Raw genomic sequence first — 24,745 nt, forward strand, 5'->3', positions numbered from 1 at the left:
TCAGCCTCCCGGGTAGCTGGGACTACAGGCGTGCACCATCACACCCAGCTAATTTTTAATTTTTTTTGTAGAGATGGAGTCTTGTTATGTTGCCCAGGCTGGTCTTGAGCTCCTGGGCTCAAGTGATCCTCCTGCCACCGCCTCCCAAAGTGCCAGGGTTACAGGCGTGAGCCACCGCACCCAGCCGAGCCATCACACGTGACCTGTTTCTTGCTGGAAAAGAGAAGACCCGGAGCCAAATCCTGGCTCAGGCCCTCAGCATCCTCATGAATGAAACAGAGATTGCTGGGGCCTCAGAGTCCCTCACCCCAAATCTGAGTTCACGTGCAGCCCAGGGTCTTCCAGTAGGGGGCGCAGTTGGCCCAGAGTCCAGGAGCTCCTTTCCTTCCTAAGCCTGCAGGAAATGCCTTGGACTGAAAACTTGGGGACAAAAAGCTGAGTCGCATCGTCTGGAGGGACAGGTCCCACAAGGGCCAGGGCACTCGTGGGGCCCATTCAACTGGGCTATGAGATGTTGCTTGAAACCTGAGGTGGGAAAGCCACTGTCCCGAGGCCAGAACACACGGCCCCAGCCCCAGCTCCATCACTGGGGGATCTTGGGCAAGGCCCTTTGCCCCTCTGGGTTTCATTTCATCTGTTACCTGGAGAACTGCAGACCTCACAAAAGTGGGGTCGGACACCGAAACGTACATGAAGATGAAAATGCTTTTGTCATCACAGAAGAAATATAGCACTGGGAAAGGTTTTTTTAAAAAAAGGAATCTGACCGGTCGCGGTGGCTCATGCCTGTAATCCCACCACTTTGGGAGGCGGAGGTGGGTGGATCGCCTGAGGTCAGGAGTTTGAGACCAGCCTGGCCAACATGGTGAAACCCCGTCTCTCCTAAAAATACAAAAACTAGCCAGGTATGGTGGTATGCGCCTGTAGTCCCAGCTACTCAGGAGGCTGAGGCAGGAGAATCACTTGAACCCAGGAGGCGGAGGCTACAGTGAGCCAAGATCGTGCCACTGAACTCCACCCTGGGTGACAGAAAGAGACAACATCTCAAAAAAAAAGAAAGAAAAAGAAGAAATCTGCTCAGAAACAACTATGCCAAAAAACTGTGAGCTTTGGTCATCAGAGACCTCTCTGCCAAATGGGGCTAATAATAAGGGGACAGATCGAGTAAATAAAACAGCCAAGGGGCTCTTGGCAAAGTGCCTGGCACATAGCATGCACTCGGCTGAGAGTAGCAGGCCGCCACTCGTGGTGGCTCTGGTGGAGCTTGGGTGTCAGTCCATAGACCCAGGGCCCCTGAGCTTCACCCCACAGGAAAGCTGGGGTGTGAGGGGTTGGGGGCAAGAGTGTCAGCCAAAGAACAAAACAGATGTGCCAAAGCTTAGTGGGAGATAGGTCCCAGAACCAGGAGGGAACATGAGGTTATTTTTAAGCAAAAGATAATGGTAACTGATGTCTTTAGAGAGTGGAGCAGCTGTGACCTTTAGAAAGCCAAGCTGACTGTCCCATTACTGCAGTGGAGGCCCCTCGACTAGTGACCAAACAGGCAGAGTTCTCGGGGTAGCCCTGAGGAGGAATCCCGGCAGCACGTGGCAGGTCCACCCCTCCACAGGGCTGAGCCGCGCACCCGACCACCTCCAACCTCAGTGTGCCACGGCGGCTGCCAGCGGCCCTGTGCAGACAGCAGGGTGTGAAAGATCACTCCTGTTAGACAGATGGGAGAGACGTGGCTGGCCACAGTAAGACAGTGAGTGGGGCCAGGGCTCCACACTACCTTCTGTTGAAGTCCCCACCATCTACACATATAGAAATATCCTCTCCAATGGAGACAGAGTTACAGAACTCTTGTGCCTGTGCACCGCCCAAGGGCCAACTCCTTAGCTTTCAGGGACCACATAAGGGTCCCCTCATGCTTCCTGTTCAGTGTCCTCATCAATTACCTCATGGAATCCATGCTACCACCCTAGGACTGGCTATTATTGCCCCAGTTTTACAGATGGGTCAACTGAGGCCCAGAGAGACTGGCCAGGACCCTGTGTGACCCTCCCCAAAGGCCTGTGAGCTGGGGATTTTCCTGCTTTATATGAAGAAGCCAAGGCACAAAGGCACAAAGCCCTGTGCCCAAAGCAATGGCAGAGCCGGGATTCAAACACAGGGCTGTGTGTGCCCACTGTTGCATACAGCCTGTCCTTCAGGTAACGACCTCCTCTCCCAGCTCCTGCTGAGCCCACATCAGCCCCAGGCAGGCCAGTGCTGGGACCCTCGGCAGGCATAACACTAACAACAACAGCCACAACGGCCCTGTGTGAAGAGCATCTCCAAGAGCCAGCCCTGCACTGAGCTCTTTGCAGCCTGATCACACTTGATCCTCCCACAGCCCAGCATGCAGGGATCCTGGGGTAGGTATTGTGGTCCTCATTTGCAGGCTCAGAGCTAAGGTGCAAACACAGGCTGTGTGACACCCAGGCCATGAACATGCCACATCCTCCCAGATCCTGAGGACAGTGAAGACTGGGGCCAGGGACTTAGTGGCTTGATTGAATTCAGGTGGGAAGTAGGCCAAATGGGTTAAACAACAACTGAGGCCCCTCAGCCGCTCAGACCTCCCAGCTCTGGGACTTTCCTAAGACTCCTTTGCCTCCCAATACAGTGAGAATCCTACAAACAGGAAAATGTGCTCCAAGCACATCCCAGGCTTGCTAAAGGGATAAGCATATCCTTGGCCCATCTGTCCCCGTTCCTGAGACAGGAGTCAGGAGTGTGGCTCTGGGGCCCTCGGGCCTTGCCATGTTGTCTGTGTGTCTCTCCCATTGTGCTTTGTGCTGCTCAAGGATGGTAAGAGCCTCTCCATCAGACTCGGAGTGCCTCCAAAGCAGGGGCTATGCTTCCCCATTGGATGGAAAGCCCCTGAAAACAGGAAGAATCGCATAGTAGGAAAAGAAGTCGTCTGCTCAAATCCTGGCTGTGTGCTCTGGGGCTGGTGGTTTAACCTCTTTATCACGGGAGCCATAAATAAGCCTGGCCCTGCTGACCTCATGGGGTCGTGGGATCAGTGGGATCAAATGTGCCTCATCTGTCATAAAATGCCACTCAAATCCTCCTGAGGTAGGGGACAGAGCATTGAACTTGGGGTCAGAATGACCCACATTCAAATCCTAGCCCTGCCTCTGCCGTTCCCTTGTCTGTAAAATAAGAACGTAACATCCCAAATCAAAGTCTTGAAGCCATTACATGATTGAAAATATGCTTGGCCTAACGTGTTCAAGCAAAGACAGCTCTTCCTGTTAATTGTCACTGGACAGTCCTCTCTCCCATCAGGTGAGTTCCAGCAAGACTCACCCTAGTCCCGCCCCATCTCCCTCTGTGGCCACAATCGCCTGCCTGCCCGCCCACCTCAGCCCTCAACCCAGAGCAGGGCGCAGGGCTTTGCAAAGCTTTATCTGCTTCACCCTTTCAGTATAACAAGCTGTCATCTTCCCCAACAGCCCTGGAAAGCCTGGAGTATGGCCCCATTTTCCTGACGGAGGAATCAAGGCTTGGAAAGGTGATGACCTGCCCGGGGACCCACAGTCGGAGCATGGCCCTGCCCATGATGCCCACACCCTGCCCAGCCCCGCTGGCCACGCCCTCAACCATCTCCAGATTATCCCTGATGACTACAGTTGTTTCTAAAGACAAGAAGGGGGGGCACAGGGCCAGGTGGGGACAGAAGGAAACGGAAGGAGACGACCCTCCCCGGTCCCCGCCTCCCTCCCCTGTCCCCAAGAGAAACGGGGAAAGCACTGCAGACACCATACCGGGCTGATGCACATCTGGGCTCTCGCAGGGGACGTCGTCGTAAATCACATCCTCTTCCAGGGCGGGGAAAGTGAACCGGTCGACTGGGAGGGAAGGGGGGAGAGAGAGCACCAACGTGGGCTGTGGCAGCCTGGCCAGACGTGCTGCAGATGACATCAGGACTGCACCAGCTGGTGGCATGCAGCACCCTCCTTTCTGCCAGCCCAGTACAGCCCTCAGCCTCGCTAGCTGCCCTCAGGGGATGCTGGTTCCCCCATTTCTCCCCACCCCCCACCTCCTCCAAGGCGCCCTCCCAGTGACGGCACAGACCCCACCTGGCTCCCTGCTGCCCGCAGGCCTGCCCATCTGGCTAATGGACAGCTGCTCCCAGCCCCTGCAGGGAGCATGATGCAGTCCAGCACCTGTGCCCTGGCCCTAGCATCCTCAGTCACCCAGGACCCCGGGGCTAGCCCCTCATCACTGAGCAGTGCTAGGATTTGGAAAACCAGCCCCCATCCCTGATGGAAGCCAGTCCTCAACCCACAGGCCTTCCAGGAAGAAGTCACAAGACCCACTGATCTGTGATGCTTCCCTAGGTCCTGGGGCCCCTAGAGCCCTGTCAGAGCCCCCTCTTCCTCCCACACCAGCTCCCAGGCCTGCCCACCTCTCTCTAGGCCCCTAGTTCCCACCCTCAGACTTCCTGTCCTACAAGACCATGATAGCCTCCCAGCAGGTTCCACCCCTCCCCACCCGGTCTCCTACACTGCCCCCACCCCAGTGCAAGGGGACTGAAAGGCAAAGGCAGCTACATCACTGGCCTTCCTTCTGTGGCTTCCTATTTCCTTAAGAACCTTAAGCACAGCCTCTGAGGCCCTGAGGAGCTGCAGGGCCCGCACCCACACCTCACCCTGTAATGCTCCCCTACACCCCACAGATGAGGCCCTTGCTGCTTCCCGGGAGTCAGGGGTCCTCCTGCCCTCAGGCCCTCACACAAACTGGCCCCTGCCTGGGACCCTCTTTCCCCCACCCCTGCTGCCTCCTTCTCTATCTGCAGGGCTCATCTGGGCAGGCACCTTCCCATGGCAAAGTGTCTGGTTCTGTTAACAGAGGGACCGCATCCTGGTCCCCAGGGCACTAACACCACTGAGCCACCCTGGCCTGTTGTGGGAGCTTTGTAAGTATTTGAGGAGCAGATGAAAAACTGGGTGTGTCAGCTGATCCTGGACCTCGGCTCTTGTGAGCAGTGGTTGGTCCTCCAGGGCCACAGCAGCCCCCAGTGAGGATGAACACTGGGCTCACAGGAGCCCACATCACTCTCTTGGGTTAGGGAAGACTAGGATATCCCGGAGCTAGCTACCTGGGGTGGGTAGCGGGCCGGAGGGGAGACTTACTGCGACGGGAACTCTTCCGCTTCCAGCTGGAGTGCCGGGCCCCAGAGAAGGCTGCATCTGCTGCCTCCCCATTGCTCACCCAGGCCGGGACCCTGTGGGCAAAAGACGGCACTGCAGAGGTGTCCAGAGGTGGCCCCTGGAAGCCTCTGGCAGCCCCTCACCTGGTCAGCAGGACATGATGGGCAAAAGTGGGCTGAGGGCCAGGATACTGGGGAGACCCGAGGCAGAGGTGGCCTTAGACAAGCCCCCAGGCTCCTCACCTTTAGACGGCATGCACGAGGCTGGGCTGGCACTTCACAGGAGCATAAAGATCAACTGTGTTCACAGTGATAACCACTTAGCGCTCTCCGCAAGGGGGCTGTCTCGTCTTGACAGTGCAGACTCAAAGGGAACCTCCACCTCTCCACTCTCCCACATACAACAGAAGGGGCAGGCTGGGGGATCCCTGCCTCTTGCAAGAAACAAGGACTTGGCCGGGCACAGTGGCTCACGCCTATAATCACAGCACTTTGGGAGGCCCAGGCGGGTGGATCACTAGAGGTCAGGAGCTCAAGATCAGCCTGGCCAACATGGTGAAACTCCTTCTCTACCAAAAATACAAAAATTAGCCAGGCGTGGTGGTGTGCGCCTATAGCCCCAGCTACTCAGGAGGCTGATGCACAAGAATCACTTGAACCCAGAAGAGGAAGGTTGCAGTGAGCCAAGATAATGCCACTGCGCTCCAGCCTGGGTGACAAAACGACACTGCATCAAAAAAAAAAGGAAAAAGAAACAAGGAATTGCAAAGCTTCAAAAGACTACACGTGGGAGGTAGAGCTTAGTCCTTCATGCACACTTGAGGATGGGCTGGCCCAGTGAGTCCCTTCCACAGAGCAGACATGCAAATGGGAAACAGCAGAGAAGCCCAGCAGACACGTCCTGAACCAAGAGACCCAGGTGAGCATCTGTAGCGACACCACTCAGGTGCCATGTGTCCTGATATGACGTCATGAAATGGGTACTTCACCTCCGTGGTGTTTTTATCCAAAACCCATAACCCCGGTCTAATCCTGGAGAAAACACCAGACAAAACCGGAGTGGGGAACATTGTACCGAACACCTGGCATTACTCCTCAAGACTTTTTTTTTTTTTTTTTTGGGACAGAGTCTTGCTTTGTCACCCAGGCTTCAGGGCAGTAGTGCAATCTTGACTCACTGCAACCTCTGCCTCCCGAGTTCAAGCAATCCTCCCACCTCAGTCTCTCGAGTAGCTGGAATTACAGGCATGCGCCACCACACCCAGCTAATTTTTGCACTTTTGGTAGAGACTGGGTTTCACCATGTTGGCCAGGCCGGTCTCGAACTCCTGACCTCAAGTGATCCACCCACCTCAGCCTCCCAAAGTGCTGGGATTATAGGCATGAGCCACCGTGCCTGAACATCACTCCTCAATAGTCTCAAGGTCACAGAAATCAAGGAAAGACCGAGAAACTGCCGCGGGCCGGAGAGGGCTACAGAGACATGACAGTTAAGTGCGATGTGGGATCCTGGATTGGATCCTGGGTCAAAAAATGAACATAAGTGGGAAAACTGATGAAATCCACACAAAGTCTGTTTAGTCGATGGTAGTGTGCCAACGTAGGTCTCAGCTTTGACAACTGTGCCAAGGCCGTGTGAGATGCTCATAGCAGGGAAGCTGGATGAGGGTTATGTGGAGCTCTATGTACCATCTTCAGAACATCTCTGAAAATCTAAAGCTATTCTAACGTGAATTTTTTTGTTTGTTTGTTTGTTTTGAGATGGAGTCTGGCTCTGTCGCCCAGGCTGGAGTGCAGTGGCCGGATCTCAGCTCACTGCAAGCTCCGTCTCCTAGGTTTACGCCATTCTCCTGCCTCAGCCTCCCAAGTAGCTGGGACTACAGGCACCTGCCACCTCGCCCGGCTATTTTTTTGCATTTTTTAATAGAGACGGGGTTTCACCGGGTTAGCCAGAATGGTCTTGATCTCCTGACCTCGTGATCCGCCTGACTCGGCCTCCCAAAGTGCTGGGATTACAGGCTTGAGCCACCGCGCCTGGCCCTCTAACATGAATTTTTTTAAAGTCCAGGTTCAAAAAAATAAAATAAAACAAAGACCAAAGACCACTTATGCCAACTTAGAGGGCAGAGGCCTTAGACTGTCAAGAGAGCAGCGCCATTGCCAAAGAATCAACTTGAACTTCCTGGCACCCGAGCCCTTAGCAGATGAAGAGTAGGACAGTGCAGGGGAAGAGGGAGGGGAGGAGGCTGCGAGGAGGGATCTCCGCTGTTGAGCACCTTCTGTGAGCCAGGCCCTCTGCCTCACCTTCCCAGCACCAAACGGGATCCTGGCATCTTCTGTATTCTGCAGGTAAGTAGAGGAACCGGCCCAAGATCACTCTGCCAGGGAGTGGCAGGGCTAGACCATGAGGCCGGCTTGCCTGGCTCCCAAGCTGAGCTCTGAATGCCGCCCTCCACTGCCTCTCAGATAATAAGCAGAGTGATGGTGGTGGCGAGAATTTTCCTGCCTGTCCTATCCGGTGCAGCAGCCGCCAGCCACATGCCTATTGAACACCTGACATGTGGCTAGTGGGACCAAGGAACTTAATTTTTAATTCTATTTGATTTCAAGTAATTTAATTTTAAATAGCTACACATGACTAGTGGCCACTAGACTGGGTGGTGCAGGTCTAAGTCACCTGCCCTATTAGAGGAGCAAGTGTCAGCTCACAGCCAGAAGTCAGCAGTGTCACCCTAGGGCAAGGACCTCAGCACATTCAGTCCTGGGGAAACACTTTTCACCAATGACAGGAAGTAAAGGCCAAGAGAGGACAGGGCTGCTCTGGACCAGGAAGGTGGGTGATGGGCTGATGGGAGCCACCTGAGCCCCGATTTCTACCGCTGCTTCACTGAGTCGCCACCTCCTCAACACAGAAACATCCTGAAGGCGCCGCATCAGTTGCTCAGAATTATTCAGATGGAACCAAACTGTTCCAGCTGGAACAGACATGAGCTTAGAAGAGTTTGGCTGGACAGTCTCCCGGCCACAGGTCCTCTTTGCTCTGATATGTGACCATGACAAACAGTGACCGTTACAAAGCATCTGCTATGCACTGCTTGCTCTGCTTTACATGTAATTGCACGTTTAATTTTTTTTTTTTTTTTTTGTGACAGTCTCACTGGTCACTCAGACTGGAGTGCAGTGGCACGATCTCAGCTCACTGCAACCTCTACCTCCTGGATTTAAGCAATTGTCCCATCTCAGCCTCCTGAGTAGCTGGGACTACAGGCATGTGCCACTACGCACAGCTAATTTTTGTATTTCAGTAGAGACAGGGTTTTGCCATGTTAGCCAGGCTGGTCTCAAACTCCTGACCTCAGGTCATCTGCCCACCTTGGCCTCCCACAGTGCTGGGAGTGAGCCAACAAGCCCAGCCTGCACATTTAATTTCGCAGGAACACACCGGAGGCGGGTGTTGTTACCCCCATTCACATGGGGAAACAGCCTCACAGAGGTTCAATTACTTACCCCAAAATCACTCAGCTAATTAGCGGGAGCTGGGATCTTAGACTACGTCTACCTGCAAAGCTTCTGTTGTTTCAACCAGACCACCTGGAAGTAGAGAACCTGCATGTAGACATTCGCCTACATCACAGGCTTGCTGTGGCATATGGTCACCTCAACTCTTGCCTGTTTAGCCACCATTTTATAAAAAGAAAGAGAGCAGTAGCCCTCGGCACACTCAGAGGCATAAGTTCAAGTCTCCAACTGCTGTGGTGTGAATGTCTGTGTTCCCCTGACAAAAAAAAGTCCGTGTGTTCAAATCCTCACCCCCAAAGTGGTAGTATCAGGTGGTGGGGCCTTTGGAGAGGTGAGTAGGTCTTAAGAGCAGAGCCCCCATGGGTGGGATTACTGCCCATATAAAAGAGGCTCTAGAGAGCTCCCCTGCCCTTTCCACCATGTAAGGACACAGTGAGAAGGCACCATCTATGATCAGGAAACGAGCCCTCATCAGACACTAATCTGCTGGCACCCTGATCTTGGACCTCCCAGCCTTGAGAACTGTGAGAAATAAGTTTCTCTTAGGCAGGACATGGTGGCTCACGCCTGTAATCCCAGAACTTTGGAAGGTTAAAGGTTAAGGTGGGTGGATCACTTGAGGACAGGAGTTTGAGACCAGCCTGGCCAATATGGTGAAACCCTGTCTCTACCAAAAATACAAAAATTAGCCAGGCATGGTGGTACATGCCTGTAATCCCAGTCCTCCTGGCTGCACCTTATCAAAACCCAGTGAGCGACCGGCCCAGGTACTGGCTCTGGTGTCCTGGTCTGGGGAATGGGGGTCTGCACAGCAAAGAGAGGTCACTTCATGCCCACCCCCCACTGCCCAAGTCACCTGGCCAGCAGGTGGCACAGCAGCAGTTTGAACCCCGGAGATCTGCCTGCAAAGCCTTGCTCTCAGGACCACCTCCACTGCCCCCCTAGACTGGAGCAGGTGTTCCTGGGGCCAATGAGATGGGGAAAGGGCTTCCCAGGCAGGGGAAGAGGAATAAAGTTGGGGGAGCAGGGACACGAGCAAAGTTCCAGTTCAAGACACGCATGTAAGGAAGGCACAGCAAGAAATAAGGCTGGGGGTGCCTCCTGTATCCATGACCCTCCCTGCTGCCTGCCAAGGCCCCAGACCCACCCTGTAACCACCTGGAGCAGCCTCTCCCAGCCGCTGTCCGTGGAAGCCACATAGGGCTGCAGTGTCTAATTCTCCCAGTGAACAAACACTCCTTCAGGGGCCTCCGGGTCATGAAAGAGCCATAAAAACCAATAAAAGGCAATTATCTCACCCTTATCTGAGCTTCCTGCTCTCCTAATGCCTCTCAGCTTGCAAATGAGAGTAAGGCCAGCAACCTGAATGCAAAGGAAAGAAGCTGAATCCATGGAGAGGGGCGCCAGATGGGGAGGAAAAGGCAGACAGAAGCTGAGGCAAGGGAGAGAGGAAAGGACCCCTCCCAGCCCCCAGAAGCAGCAGCCTACATTGCTGGCAGAGGAGTTCAAGTACACCAGAAGGCTACCTGGAGCGTTTCTGGTCCACAGAGCTCCAAGCACCTTTGTGCCCCACCTCTTCTCTCTCCAAAGAGCAGCAGGGCAGGGAAGTGTAGGTCCCCGTGTGCCACCATGCCTGTCTACTTTTTTTTGTATTTTTAGTTGAGACAGGGTTTCATCATGTTGGCCAGGCTGGTCTTGAACTCCTGACCTCAGGTGACCCACCTGCCTCAGATCCGCCTAGTACTCCCAAAGTACTGGGATTACAGGTGTGAGCCATCACGCCAGGCCCCCAGCCTATTTTAAAGATAAGAAGCCCCACTCCAGAGACTGGCACCCGCCACCCCGGCAGGGGCTGGTACAGGCCCTAGTTTCTCAGTGAACCTCCAAGCGTCTCTTCCCAGAGGCTGTCCCATGTGGGTAGTCGGGGAGGAGACCCCCAACACCAGAACAAGCTAAGGATTCCTGGCCAGCGGGGTCTGCACACACAGGCATTCTGGGGCCCTTGCCAGGACAAGGCATAACAAATATGAGAAAGGAAAGAATTTCACCTTTGGGGATGGGACTAGAAAGGACTGGAATGACATTTGCCTTATAAGGCCTCAAGGAAAACCCAAGCTGCAGCACAGGGAGGGACAGGACAGGAGAGTGTGCGTAGGACAGCCCCACACAGTGTCACCGCCCACCTCAGAAACGCCCCCCCAGCATGATGGCCCGATCAAGAGATCAAGAGACACTAAGGAAAGGGAATAACACGCAGCTCAGGTTCAGCCTCCTGCCGGGTCTCTTTCGGCCCTGGCCACTTTACCTGATTGTACAGCATGCCAAAACTGAGGACCTTAGAAAGCATCTGGCTTGGCTGCCCACTACAGTCAGCAGGGCACCCCTAGAAGATGTGGGCACCAGGGCCCCTGCCCCACAGACTCTGACTGTTGCTCAGGGGTAAGCTCCCTGCGGGCTCCAGCAATGCAGCCAGGGTTGAGAACCAGGGCTCCCAGGCGTGACGGGGGTAGAAGCAAACACTCCGGGACCACGACCTAGGATAAGACTGTGGCTCAGCCACTTGGCTGTGTGCACCAGGACAAGTTATTGAATGTGGACCAGCGGGAATTATCAGTCCTACCTCCAGCTGTGAGGATTCAGTGAGATGATGCAGATAAAGCACTTAGCATTTCTCTATGCCTCAGTTTCCATATCTGTAAAATGAGGCAATGCTACCTCCCTCACAGGGTTCTGGTATGGAGTAAATAAAGAAGGCATGTAAATCTCCCAGCACAGGGGCTGGCATGTGGTACCGCCTCGTGTGCGCTGCTTCCCTGCCCTCTCCTTCCCTCCACCCCTCCTCCAGGCATGGGGTCCCTCACCTACATGTGTTCCCTCTTCCCTCTGTGGCCCCCCATCCTGCACACAGAGGGCTTCCAGGACCCAGTGTGTCTGTCCTGTGCCACCCCACACATGGTCACAGATCCCCTTACTGGATGAGCCGAGAGCAGTGAGAAGCCCCCCAGGGGAAGTCTCAGAGCGGCCCTCAGGTGGCATCATATCACAGACCTCAGCAGGCAGCGAGCTTCGAGGCTTCTGGGGAACCATCTCTGTACAGCTGGCCCCCCACACACAGGCTGGGCCAAAGCCCGGCCTCTGGCCTCCTGCCCTGTGGCATATGCATCTCCCTCCCTGACATCTCAGGGGCCCCAAGGCTCAGTCAGACATGGAGAGGCCCTGCACCCCCAGCAAGAATGTATCAAGAGCCATAGGGGTTGTTGCAGAACAATACAAGTTCCCCTGGGGAAATGCTCATGATACATAATTATCTTAAAAAAAAAAAAAAAAAAGCAAGGTGAGCCACGAAACAGCATGTGCAATAAAAGCACAGTTCTGTGAAAAGAGTTTTGCATACTTGTATACAAGCCTGGCAACGATGCTGGACAGAAACACCATGGTAGGGTTAAAAGTTGCTTTTAGTCTATCATTTTCCGTACTTTCTGATTTTTCTACAACAAAGATGTATTTTTTTTAAAAGGAAGAGAGATAGGGAGGTGGGGAAGAGATGGACTGATGAGCATCTCAGGTAATGCTAAGCAATGCATTGGCAGGGAGGGGTCCCTTGTGCGTGAAGTCTGCCCCAGACAGATCTGTACCCTTTGGGGACAGTGACAATGGGCAGCTCACCAAGTAAGCACCTAATCTCTCACATCTCATTTCATCCCCACCAACAGTGCCATCCAGTGAGTCTCATCACCCCACTTTACAGAGATTAGAAACTGAGGGGGCCGGGTGCGGTGGCTCATGCCTGTAATCAATCCTAGCAATTTGGGAAGCCAAGGCTGGCAGATCACTTGAAGTCAGGAGTTTGAAACCAGCCTGTCCAACATGGTGAAACCCTGTTTCTACTAAAAATTAAAAAAAAAAAAAAAATTAGCTGAGCACGGTGGTGGGTGCCTGTAATCCCAGCCACTCGGAATGCCGAGGCAGGAGAATGGCTTGAACCCAGAGGGCGAAGCAGAGGTTAGAGTGAGCTGAGATCACGCCACTGCACTCCATCCTGGGCGACAGAGTCTGTGTCTCAAAAAAAAAAAAAAAACAGAAAGAAAAGAAAAGAAAAGAAACTGAGGGTTAGGCAGAGAAGCCAAAGAGCACATCCTGGGTCATGCAGCTAACGTGTAGGGCAGGCGGGATCCAAAGCAGCTCTGTGTGGGAGACGGTAGCACCAGAGGGGTTAGACCACAGGTTGTGGAAGCCAGCTGGGATTATCTCTGGCTCTGCCCATCTTTCTCTGTGATCTTGGGCTGATGTCATGTCCTCTCTGTGCCAGTTCCCGCATCTTTAGAATGCAGATTATATCAGCGCCTGTCCTGTGAGAGTGTTGCAAGGATGAATGGCACTGGGGAGGGAAAGCTCTCAGAGCCCAGCATGTAAGAAGTGCTGGGTACATCCAGGCCATTATGATCTGGCCCTAGAGCCAAACACACACAGGCACGTAAAAATAACACAACCTGGCAAAGCATGTCGGCCCCCATCGCAGTCACTCAGTAAAGAGGTGCTGGGGGAAGGACAGGAAGATGCAAGGGAAGGGCAGGGGAATCCCAGCCAGTCAGCAGAGCACCATCCTAGATGCACAGAGAGGGCCATAGAGGAAGAGCAAACAGAGCCCCTGGCCTGAGGCTTTGAGCCCAAGCACCACGCCTGCCAGCCCAGCCCCACAGACAAGTAACACCCTCTCCCGGGTCTGCAAAATGGCGCCCACGATAATTTCCTCTTCCGGGGCTGTTGTGTTCGTTTCCTATGGCTGCTGTAACAGGTGACCATGAACTTAGTGACCTACAACACAAATCTATTCTCACAGGTGTGGAGGTCAGCAGGCCATCAAGGGGTTCACAGATTTAAAAGCGAGGTTTCAGCAGGGCTGTGCTCTCGCTAAAAGCGAGGTTTCAGCGGGGCGGCTCCAGGGGAGAAGCCATCCCCCATCTTTTCCAGCCTCCAGAAGCCACCTGCATTCCTTGATCACAATCCCGTCCTCCATTTCCAAGGCCAGCAGTGTGGCATCTTCCCACCTCTGACTCTGGCCCTCCTGCCTCCCTCTTGTCACAACCCTTGCGGTGACACTGGGCCAAGGATAACCCAAGGTCATCTCCCCATCTCAAAATCCCTCACTTAATCACATCTGCCAAGTCCCTTTGCCACGCAATGTCACAGATTCGCAGGTGCTGGGGATGTGGACGGGGAAATCTCCAAGGGGTGGAAGGGCCGTGATTCCGCCTCCCAGTTGTAAGAATCAAAATAAGATGTAAACTGTAAAGTCCGTGCACATGTAGGCTGTTAGTATTGTTGCACCATCTCTGTGCCAGGCACTGGGATAAAAATCAAGTGAGGCAGAGTCCTACCGCTGCAGGGATACAGGGAGGGACGTCACAGGATTCCTCGAAGGCATATTTATACCATGAAGAGACACGCCAACCAGGTACCCTGCATGTGCCTTTTTCAACGAAGAGTCTGTGTGGGTCCTCAAAGAGCCTGGGATCCAAAGGTCCTGGCTCTGATTGGAAACCGGGAGCCCTTGTTTCCACCCTCAGAGGAGGAAAAGAAGGAAAGAAAACACAAAAACCAGCTTTTCCAGTTTAGGGATTTGGCAAGGGACCTTCAGAGAAAGATTTTTAATGGAAAGAAGGACCTGGTCCCCATAACCCTCCCATGAGGGACTCCATGGGTGGAAAGCCGGTATCTGCCAGGCCTCACATCCTGCATGGACCCTGTGGGACAGGACACAGGAGGCTCAAATGCTCCAGATTTGGGCAACAGCGCATGTAAGGAGAAGTCCAGGATTCCAAGCAACTCCACACTAGGTCTGCGGCAATCTGGAAAACCTTGAAGATTTCCTCCAGATGCTGCGGACCCACTCCGGCCTTGCTGACCTGCCCTTCCCAAGAGCCCCTATGTCCCCCACACCCAGCAGTCTCAGAAGACACAGGCCACCAGCGCCCTGTTTCCATCCTGTGCCAACACTGCTTCGTTGAGCCTGGTCTCCTCTTGGCCTGATCCTCTCAGTCCCTGATACATCCAGGGAAGATGGGTCTCCCTGTCCTCTCCCAGAATCCGGCTGCCCCATCCCTTTCCCTGGCTCTAGGCTCCAGTGATAGACACTGGCCAATAGGCAGTACATTCATCTTATCCAGAAAAGCCCAGGAAGGGGCAGGCCAGGTACCTATAGGGAGCCCATGAGAATCCCCGCGACCAGGGCCAGGAGCCAAAACGCTGACCCACAGAGAAGTGTGGAGGTCACAGGGGCAAAACTAAACAGGAAAAGCAAACAACTCCAGAGGGGGCCGGAGTCCATGGGGCTATTGCACTCAGAGGCGAGGGGTGCAGGCCTGAGTCCAGGAAAAACACAGGAAGCCAGCGATCTGCAGCGCTCACGTTTCCCGGGCACTGCTGGGTACTCAGAGCTACTCTCTCAACCACGACTTCCCCAGCAAGAGCTCAGGGTGGACATGAGTGCACATGCTTCAGAATCCACCCGGAGAAGCAAACCCTGCAGGCCTCAGTAGACAGCTTTGAGGGCAGACAGGCCTAGTCCCAGCCCTGCCATTAACTAGTTCCATGAGATTTGGGTAAATTACTTCAGTTCGCCAAGCCTCAGCTGCTCATCTGCAAAATGGGCATATTCAATAGTCCCCGTCTTCTAGGGCTCCTAGGAGTATAAGTAATAAGATAATATGGGCCAGATGCAGTGGTTCATGTCTGTAATTCCAGCACTTTGGGAGACCAAGGCGGGAGGATTGCTTGAGCCCAGGAGTTCAAGACCAGCCTGGGCAATAGAGTGAGACCTCCATCTCTACAAAAAAATATGAAAATTAGCCTGGGCGTGGTGGCTCACACCTATAATCCTTGCACTTTGGGAGGTCAAGGTAGATGGATCACCTGAGGTCAGGAGCTCGAGACCAGCCTGGCCAACATGATGAAACCCTATCTCCACTAAAAATACAAAAAATTAGTTTAGCATGGTGGTACACGCCTGTAATCCCAGCTACTCAGGAGGCTGAGGCAGGAGAATCGCTTGAACCCAGGAGGCAAAGGCTGCAGTGAGCCAAGATGGCGCCATTGCACTCGAGCCTGGGCAACAAGAGCAAAACTGTCTCAGAAAAAAAAAAAAAAAAAATTAGCCAGGTGTGGTGGCACATGCCTGTAATCCCAGCTTCTTGGGAGGCTAAGGCAGGAGAATCGCTCAAGCCTGGAAGGTCGAGGCTGCAGTGAGCTGTGATCACACCACTGCACTCCAGCCTGGGCAACAGAGGGAGACCCTGTCTCAAACAACAGCAAAAAGAGATAATGTACACAGAGCACTTAGCACAGCCTGTGGCTCAGCACAGCATCATCAACACCAGTGAGGTCAGGTGACTCTAGCTATGTGGCCTTGGGCCATGCAACCACTCCGTGCTTCTCTTCCCTGGCCTCAGTCTTGGCCCCTGCAGGTGCCAGAGTCAGAATCCAATAGAAACCCTATTGACATGCCATTTGTTTGGAGGTTGGGGGGTGGGCTGGTATTTTTTTATAGGTTTTGTTTGTTTTTGAGACAGAATCTCGCTTTGTCACACAGGGTGGAGTGAAATGGCGCAATCTCCCCTCACTGCAACCTCCACCTCGCAGGTTCAAGCGATTCTCCTGCCTCAGCCTCCCCAGTAGCTGGAATTACAGGCACCCGCCACCAGGCCCGGCTAATTTTTGTATTTGTAGGAGAGATAGGGTTTCGCCATGTTGTCCAGGCTGGGTCTTGAACTCCTGACCTCAGTGGTCCACCCACCTTGACCTCCCAAAGTGCTGGGATTACAGGCATGAGCCACTTCACCCGGCCTGACATGCTGTTAGTTTTCTCCTTGCTTCCACGGAGACACAGACCCTCTTGTCCTGTCCATCATTCGTTCAACAAGGACATCTTTGGTACTCAGCCGGTGCCTGCCACTGTGCTAAGCCATGAGGTTCGGCAGCAAACAAAACATCCCCCTCCAAAAAATCAAAAAGTCCCTGTCGCCATAGAGGTAACTGCTGGTGAAGAGACCAGCACACCCCTCTTCCCTCACAAGATCTCCATGCTGGGGGAGTGAAGAGGAGGCTCTCTTTGCTCTGCTCTCATGTCAAGGGAAGGGACCTCACCAGGAATCATGCACTGGGTACTGCCGCGCAAGGCTTCCCACGAGGGACCTATGGAACATTCCACCAACTGCTTAGATGCCACTCTCCCAAGAACTCAGAGATCATCTCTGAGTGGGCAAAAATCTTACCTCAAAAAAGGGACACACAATCAGATCATTCCTATGAAGCCAGCCACACCCTCTCATCAGGGACCAGGCCACGAGCTCCTGGAGGCACAGAAACACGGTGGCCAAGCGCCTGGCCTCCATGTCAGAGGGACCTTGGTCTCTGTTCTGAATGAGCATGTACTTATCTACATGGAACCCTGGGCACATCACCTACCTCCTGGGGTCTCCAGGAGGGTAGCTTGAAGGAAGCCAGTGTGCTGACCACCCTGTGTGCCAACCCTGTGCCTCTGCTCAGGGGCTTCCTCCGTGGGCACTCCCCCTGCCCCTCTGCCATCCTGAATGGAGAATTTCCACTCACTTGCTGAGCCAGGACCTGGCCTAGGAGTCTTCTCTGATGGCCCCACCCTTGCTCCCCTCTAGTCAGTGTCCCAGCTCCCTGGGCATCTGTCTCTGTCCCACTCTGACGCATCTGCATCTCCCACCAGACTGAGTTTCTCCGCAACTTCACTCCTGGCCCACCCTGGAGATTTAAATCCTTGGAAGATTGCAGCCATCACAGCCCTTCCCAGCCCAGGTGCAGGACGAATGGCTGCTGATTCATTTCAGGTCCCTAATCAGGGAGGAGAGGCTGGCCCCTAATTCTGACCTTAATTACATAGCAGCAAGCTCAGCAGAAACCCTCCCCAAGTCCACCCACTCTGGACAGCAAATGAGCACATGAAGGACTTCTCCTCCAGGGGCCTGGGCCTGCAACCTGCATCTCTGAAACCTCCCGCTGGGTGACACCTGCCTGAGAATTAGCCCCTCTTGCTCAGTTTGGGGCACCCCAGGAAGACAAAGCAGGGCTCAAACATGCCTCCCCTCATCAGGGTACTCAGGATTTAAACTCGAGGTTCCAGATGCTTGGGCCATTCATTTGGAGCCTAGACCCCTCCACTGCTTAGACAAGGAGGCTCTAAGCACCCGGTCCTAAGAGGCCTCAGCTCCCACCACCCCCAGTTGCCCAATTACCCTTCCAACCCAGACATGACTTGCAGAAGACGAAGAACTGTGATAAAAAGCAAATGCCTTGATTAAGCACCTACCACGAGGTTGTGCATCTTACCCAATGGCCCGTTTTTACAGATGAGAAAACCAAAGGGGGACTTGACTGACAAGAGGACCTATGGCCAGTGTGGGGGTCACAGACAAGACGCAGGCCCTCACCCCAACATCCAGGCTCCTAACCACTAGGCTACACTGCCTCTGACAGGCTCGCAGGCACAGAGGGCAGGGTCCCTAACAGCAACTGATATAGGAATGGGAATATTAGCAAGACAAATGGCAACTGCAAAAATAATTACAATGGGCTGCATCCCCCCACCCTCAAACACCCCCAGTACCCCCCCCACTACAGACACACACACACACACTCACTCACACACACACTGAGCACCACATAGCTGTTCGCTTCTTCAAGACGAACCCAACAGAGGGGGTGCTCTCATTGTTTCCCTTTCACCAGCGAACAGACTGACACTTGGAGAGTCTGTGACTCCTCCAAGGCTACACAGCTAGCAAGGGACAGAGGCAGGGTTTGGAGCCAGGCCTGCCTCCTGCTGTTTCAGAGGCTTGTGGGCAAAGTAAAGGAAAAAGTACCATGAGTTTCTGGAACTGACCTCTTCCCCCAGGGCACAGGGCCTCAATGAAATGCTTTCCTCCTTAGCTAAAGCCAAGTCAGGTCCTCTGGGCCTCAGCTCCACCCCATCCCCACCCCCTGCCCAGTGTCTCCGTTTCCAACCGCCAAAGCAAAGGAGCCAGGTTCACTTACTCTGTGCTGGGTGGAGCAGCCGCTGGGTCTGGGTCTGCAAAAGAGGAGCAGACAGAGAGCCTGTCAGGCCAGAGGCTGGCCCCAAGCACTCAGGCCTTCCCCGCCCCTTTCCCAGCCTCCCCAGGGGCGCCGCAGACAGGGCCTGGCCAGCCTGGGTGCCTGCTGAGCCCCGCCTCCCTCCCCCAGCCCTGGCTCAGTCATCAGCTCCCCTACCTGGCCTGCACCACCCCCACCCACCCCATGGCCCACTTCCCAACTCCAGCCAGAACTCGTGGCAGCCGCCCCGCCTGCTCTGGGCCTGCCCTCCACCCCCAGCTGCTCCAGGAGCCCGCTGTCCCCAAGCCTGCAGGAAGTTCCAGCTGGTCGGGTCCCCAGATTCTCTCTTGGATAACAGACTCAAAAAGCCCAGAAGCTGCCATTTAACACCAGCTTAGCAGGGCCCTCCTGCCCCCCAGGGTTGTCAGCTCCCCAAGGCAGACAGGAGAGGGGACCTCTGGGAGGCTGCTCTTCTGGCTGGTGTGGATTCTTTAGGAGAAGCTGCAGGGAGGACTTCAGAGACATGAGCTCTGGGCAGCAACTGTCTCCAAAGCAAAATTCAGGCCAACCACTTCCATTTACAATGTGCCAAAGTGCACCAGATGTTGCAGGAATGCTAGGAATTTCAAATTCCCAAGGGAAGCCATAGACTGCAGCTTCTTTCCCACTGGCTTTTCCCTTCCTGCTTTCTGGGGACAGCGGAGGGGCCACCAGGCATCCCTGAGAGCCTGGAGCTTCCGCTCAGTTCTCTATGCTCCCTGTAGCTCCAGGACCGGAAGTTCCCAGAAACATCTTACCAGTGACAGGAATGGAGTCCAGGTGGATCAGTGGGGGGTCTGTGTCCCTCTCAGGAGCAAGGCTAGGGACTCCCAGGGCTGTGCTGGTGTCCTCTTCATCATCACTGTCGTCAAACTCAAAGGCCTCTCCTGGGTCGTCCTCTGCCTCCGAGGAGGGGCCTGGGGCTCCCGGAACCAGCTGATCTCCTGGAAGAGAGGAGGAGTTGGCCAGGCTGCAGGATCTCCGAAGTTTGGTCAATGGAGAGATGGCTGGGGTAGATGGGCATGGGCTGGAACTGGGTGAGCACTTCAGGTCTGAGCCAGGGAATGAGAGCCATCAAACTCAAGCCACAAGGCCCTACAGTGCTGGTAAGGCTGAGGGGAGGGGGTTGGGTTAGTGCTGGTAAGGCTGAGGGGAGGGGGTTGGGTTAGGTCTCTAAGCAAGTGGCAGTTGAGGGAGGGAAGGGAGTGTGCTCCCAGGGCGAGCCTGTGCACCTCAGTACTTCAGTGTGTATCTTTCCTCTTCTTATTTCCTGTTTCCCTGTTTTGTGAGCAAGGGGTCTTTTGAAATGTGTGTGTATGCATGAGCACAAGCTTATCGCATGTTTCTGTGTTGATTTGTCTGTGTGTTTTGTGTGTGCAAACGAGCACAGACAGGTGCATCCTTCCCACTGCACTTTATTTGGTATGTGCAGCAGCATGAAACACAGCTGCCTAGGAATGCCTGGACTTGGAGGCAGCCTGCTTGCAGGTACTAGGGCACAGACTGGCTGGGGCAGGAGAAAGCATCGAGCTCCCAGCATGGAGGTCAGCTCGCTAGGCCTCATCCCCTGCTTTTCCCCTCCTGGGGGACCCCCTTCATGACTATGAACTCCTGTCCTCCTCACCCATTAAAGCTCAACTCAAGCAGAGAGACCCTCCCCTCCTACCCTACTACAGGAGGCGTGGCCTCTCCTTCTCTGCCCCTGCCCCTTGTTTGTACTCCCCACCAAGCTCGGATCCCTGAGAGCAGACATGTCACCTGTCTGTCCCCTCTACTGTGGGTCCTGGACTGACCCAGACCAGGAGCTCAGCCACTTTTGTTAAATGAGTTAAGGGATGAATTCTCTACCCTAGAGAGCACAAGAAGCCATTTCCAGCCATTTCACCACATGGAGCTTCCCCAGTCCTCTTCCTAAAAGACTTCCTTCCTAAACTCTGGGCTGAACGGAACCTCAGGAGTTCAATAACTCCATCCCCTACTATGCAAACCCTCTGCAAAACCAACAGGCAGTTCGGTTCTGTTTTTAAACACCTGCCAAGCTGACCACCCTAAGCAGTCCTCTCGTGGCACATGCCACACAGCTTAGGCATGAGCTCTGTGCTCACATGGCCGTGTCTGAGCTCCCTGCTAGCTGTGTGGTTCTGAGCAAGTCACTTTGCCTCTCTGAATCTTGGTTTCCTCTGCAAACTGGAGAATAGAAACAGCACTTTCCCCATAAGGCTGACATGAACGTCAACTGAGGTGCAGCTTAGGGTTTCTCAGCCTTGGTACTACTGACATTTGGGACTGGATAATTCTTTTTGTGGGTGGGGAGGGGGGCTGTCTTGTGCACTGTAGGACGATTAACAGCATCCCTACCTTCTACACCCTACAGGCCAGGGGAACCCTCCAGCTGTGACAACCAAAAATGTCTCCAGACATTGCCATATGTCCCCCTGGAGGGCAAAATCACCATTATCAGAACCACTGGGGTAGGTATAGGCCTCAGCACAGTGCCTGTATATGTAAGGATTATGACAATAACAGCTGTTGCAATTACTGTTCCCCTCCCAGCCTCAGATCCTTGAGGACAAACAGGATTTTCTAGTCCATGGGGCTGTGGACCCAGCCCTAGCAAATGCTCAATAAACATTAGACAGATGGATGAGTGATGGGTGAGGAGGTGGCTGGAACAGAGAGATAGACAGATGGGCCAGCAGATGAACAGACGAACGGATGGACATATCTGATTCCAACAGTCTCTTGGACTAGAAAAATCCAGTCACTCCCCTACAATGACCTGGAGGTTCCCAAAGCATAATATTTTGGGGGCAGATGTAGGAAACCCCTTCTTCAGCTGCTCAACTGCAATGGAAGCCCAGAGCACGCCCTCCCTACCCACAGTGAGAAGTACCCAACTTCCTCTGAGGCCACGGAGGAGGAGACACAGCTGCTCCTCCTGGGGCTTTGGGGATCCCACAGACCAGGTCAGCAGGGGTGGACTCTGGGCAGCGATGTGGCCTGCAGAGCCAACTCCTTCCCCAGGTGTCAAGAAACAAGACCTGAGAGAGCCTGAGCTGTGCCCCGGGCAGTTTCCTCATCCAGCTTCAGGATCACTTCCATTTACCCAAGACCCCAGAGACACAGGCAAAGCAATGTGCCCACAGTCAGCAGCTAAGAGGATGGCATGGATTGGAACCCAGCTCCGTTCACCCTCCACACCCTTCTACTAAGCCCTCAGACATTCTGCCCTGTGCTGACATAAAGGGCTTGGGTGGGAGCTGGATCTGTGGTTTTCAGATGCAGTTCCCAACCCCTGGTAGCTCATAAGTTCAATCAGGGGATTCCCAATCAGGATTTCATTAGGTGTTTGGATTGCTTGTTTCAGATGTTTCTAAACATTGTATTCTAATATTAGTAAAATCATATGGGGTGTTCTTTTTGATATTATAATACCAAATAAAATACATTTGGTATTGAATTATTTCAGATGTTTAAAAATTATGTATTGTGATACTAATGAATTCACCTTGGTATAATTTTGATATTGGTTTTGTCACTTCTGTTTCAGTTACATATACACATTGGGTAGGGGTGTGTGTGGGTGTGTGGGTGTGTGTGTGGGGTGTGTGGGGGCATGTGTGTGGGTGTGTGTGGGGGGGGTATGGGGGTATGTGTGTGGGCATATGGGTGTGAGTGTGTGGGTGGGTGTGGGTGTGTGGTGTGGGTGTGTGGAGGTGTCGGTGTGAGTGGGTGTTTGGGGGGATGTGTGGAGGTGTGTGGGTGGGTATGTGGGGGTGGGTAGGTGTGTATAGGTGTGTGTGGGTGTATGTGGGTGTGTGGGTGTGTATGTACACGCACACGTACATATGTACAAAGAATCTTCTGCTCATCCCTTGCTCCCTCCACTCCAGTCACATTCATCTCCTTCCTGCACCACAAATGTGCCAGGCATGCCCCTGCCTCAGGACCTTTGCACTTGCGGCCCCAGGGCCTAGCACATTCTTCCCGCGAGTATCTTCTGCTCTCCTCTCTTTCAGGTCTTTACTGCACATCACCTCTCTGCATGCTGTGGCATCTCTACTGCATGCTGCCGCAGAGACCTGCTGAGACTCCCAGTTTGTCCTGCCTACTTTACCTTTCTCTATGGCTGTTGTCAGCATATGATGCTATATGCTATTTATGTTATGTCGCTCTCCTCTACTCAAATATAAGCTTCACAAGGGCAGGTATTTTTGTCTGTTTTGTTTGCTGTTGCATCCTCAGCATCTAGTGCAATGTCCAACATATAGTAGGCACGTGATAAGCATTTATGAAACACACACACACACACACACACACACACACACACACACATGCACCTCTGTTGTTATGTCTATGGGTGGAAATTTTCAAAGTTTAAAACGTAGGCTGGGTGCTGTGGCTCACACCTGTAATCCCAGCACTTTGGGTTTGGGCGCCTGGGGCGGGAGGATGGCTTCAGTTCAAAAGCTTGTGACCAGCCCAGGTAACATGGTGAGACCTTGTCTCTACTAAAAATGAGACAATTAGCCGGGTGTGGTGGCATATACCTGTAGTCCCAGCTACTTGGGAGCCTGAGGTGGGGGGATCGCTTGAACCCAGGAGTTCAAGGCTGCAGTGAGCCATGATTGTGCCACTGCACCCCAGCCCGGGTGACAAAGCGAGACTCTATCTCAAAACAATAAACAAAAGTAAAAATGTTTAAATAATTTTTAAGTCAGCTGGGTATGGTGGTGTGTGCCTGCAATCTCAGCTACTCCAGAGGCTGAAGCAGGAGTTCAAGGCTGCAGTGAGCCATGATCACACCATTGTACTCCAGCCTGGGTAACAGAGCAAAATCCTGTCTCAAAAAAATTTGCTTAAATTCTGGAATAAATGACCACAAAGTCCCCACCCACTATTTTGGGGATACCAGACACAGGCTCATTCTGACTTATACAGGGCTTTCTTAGCCTCTCAGCACCCCCCTAGTCCTTGCCCGAGTGAATCTGCTGGGCAGGGAGTGGGGGTGGGGGTCTCCCTTTATAAGTGGATGGTGTCACTGCAGTGACTAAGGTTTTAGAGTCAGACAACCTGAGTTCAGCTCAGACTCCAGCTCACCCAGGTACCAGCTGGATGAGTGTCGGGTTATTTGACCCCCTCCCAGTTTCCTGATCTGTAAAATGAGGACAATAATAGCAACTACCTCACAGGGTTGTTGGGAGAATGGAATGAATGAACATAAATAAAGCACCTGGTGCAGGGTGTGTGCTCACCAAATGTTAGCTATTCTTACGATGATGATTCTGCTTATCATTATCACCATTGTTATATCATCACTATCATATTATTAACACCATTATCACTGTTATTATTATGATTTCAGCCTTGTCATAGCCCAGTGCCTGCTGCTGGATGAGAAGGGCAGTCCTCTCCAACTCACAGGCCAGGCCCAGCCTCAGGCAACCCTGCCCCCAGCCATGTCTAGGGACTCAGGTCACTCCTACACCTCCTCTCTCTCTGTCACCCAGGCTGGAGGACAGTGGCATGATCACGGCTCACTGCAGCCTCGACCTCCTGGGCTCAAGTGATCCTCCCACCTCAGCCTCCCAGGTAGCAGGAACTATAGGTATGCGCCACCACGCCCAGCTAATTTTTTTTTTTTTTGCATTTTTTTGTAGAGACAGGGCTTCACTGTGTTGTCCAGACTGGTCTCAAACTCCTGAGCTCAAGCAAGGCTTCCCAAAGTGCTAGGATTACAGGCGTGAGCCACTGTACCTGGCCTACACCTCCTCCCTTTAAGAGTACAAATAGCGGCTGGGCGTGATGGTTCACGCCTGTAATCCTAGCACTTCGGGAGGCTGAGGCGGGCTGATCACGAGGTCAGGAGATCGAGACCATCTTGGCTAACATGGTGAAACCCCATCTCTA

At 53.5% G+C, this 24,745-nt stretch overlaps 1 protein-coding gene across 1 annotated transcript in view; it reads right to left on the reverse strand.

Annotated features, from left to right (window-relative positions):
* ARHGEF10L (Rho guanine nucleotide exchange factor (GEF) 10-like) overlaps positions 1–24,745 on the reverse strand; it is a 182,431-nt gene that overhangs the window by 93,782 nt on the left and 63,904 nt on the right. The window contains exons 4-7 of the mRNA XM_011934051.1: positions 19,594–19,779; positions 18,761–18,794; positions 5,166–5,257; positions 3,795–3,878 (exon numbers count right to left, since the gene is read on the reverse strand). Of these exons, the coding sequence (XP_011789441.1) occupies positions 3,795–3,878; positions 5,166–5,257; positions 18,761–18,794; positions 19,594–19,779 (396 nt within the window). The remainder of the gene's footprint in view (positions 1–3,794; positions 3,879–5,165; positions 5,258–18,760; positions 18,795–19,593; positions 19,780–24,745) is intronic.

The sequence above is a fragment of the Colobus angolensis genome, unplaced genomic scaffold (assembly GCF_000951035.1).
Source record: "Colobus angolensis palliatus isolate OR3802 unplaced genomic scaffold, Cang.pa_1.0 Scaffold130, whole genome shotgun sequence".
NCBI lineage: Eukaryota > Metazoa > Chordata > Mammalia > Primates > Cercopithecidae > Colobus > Colobus angolensis.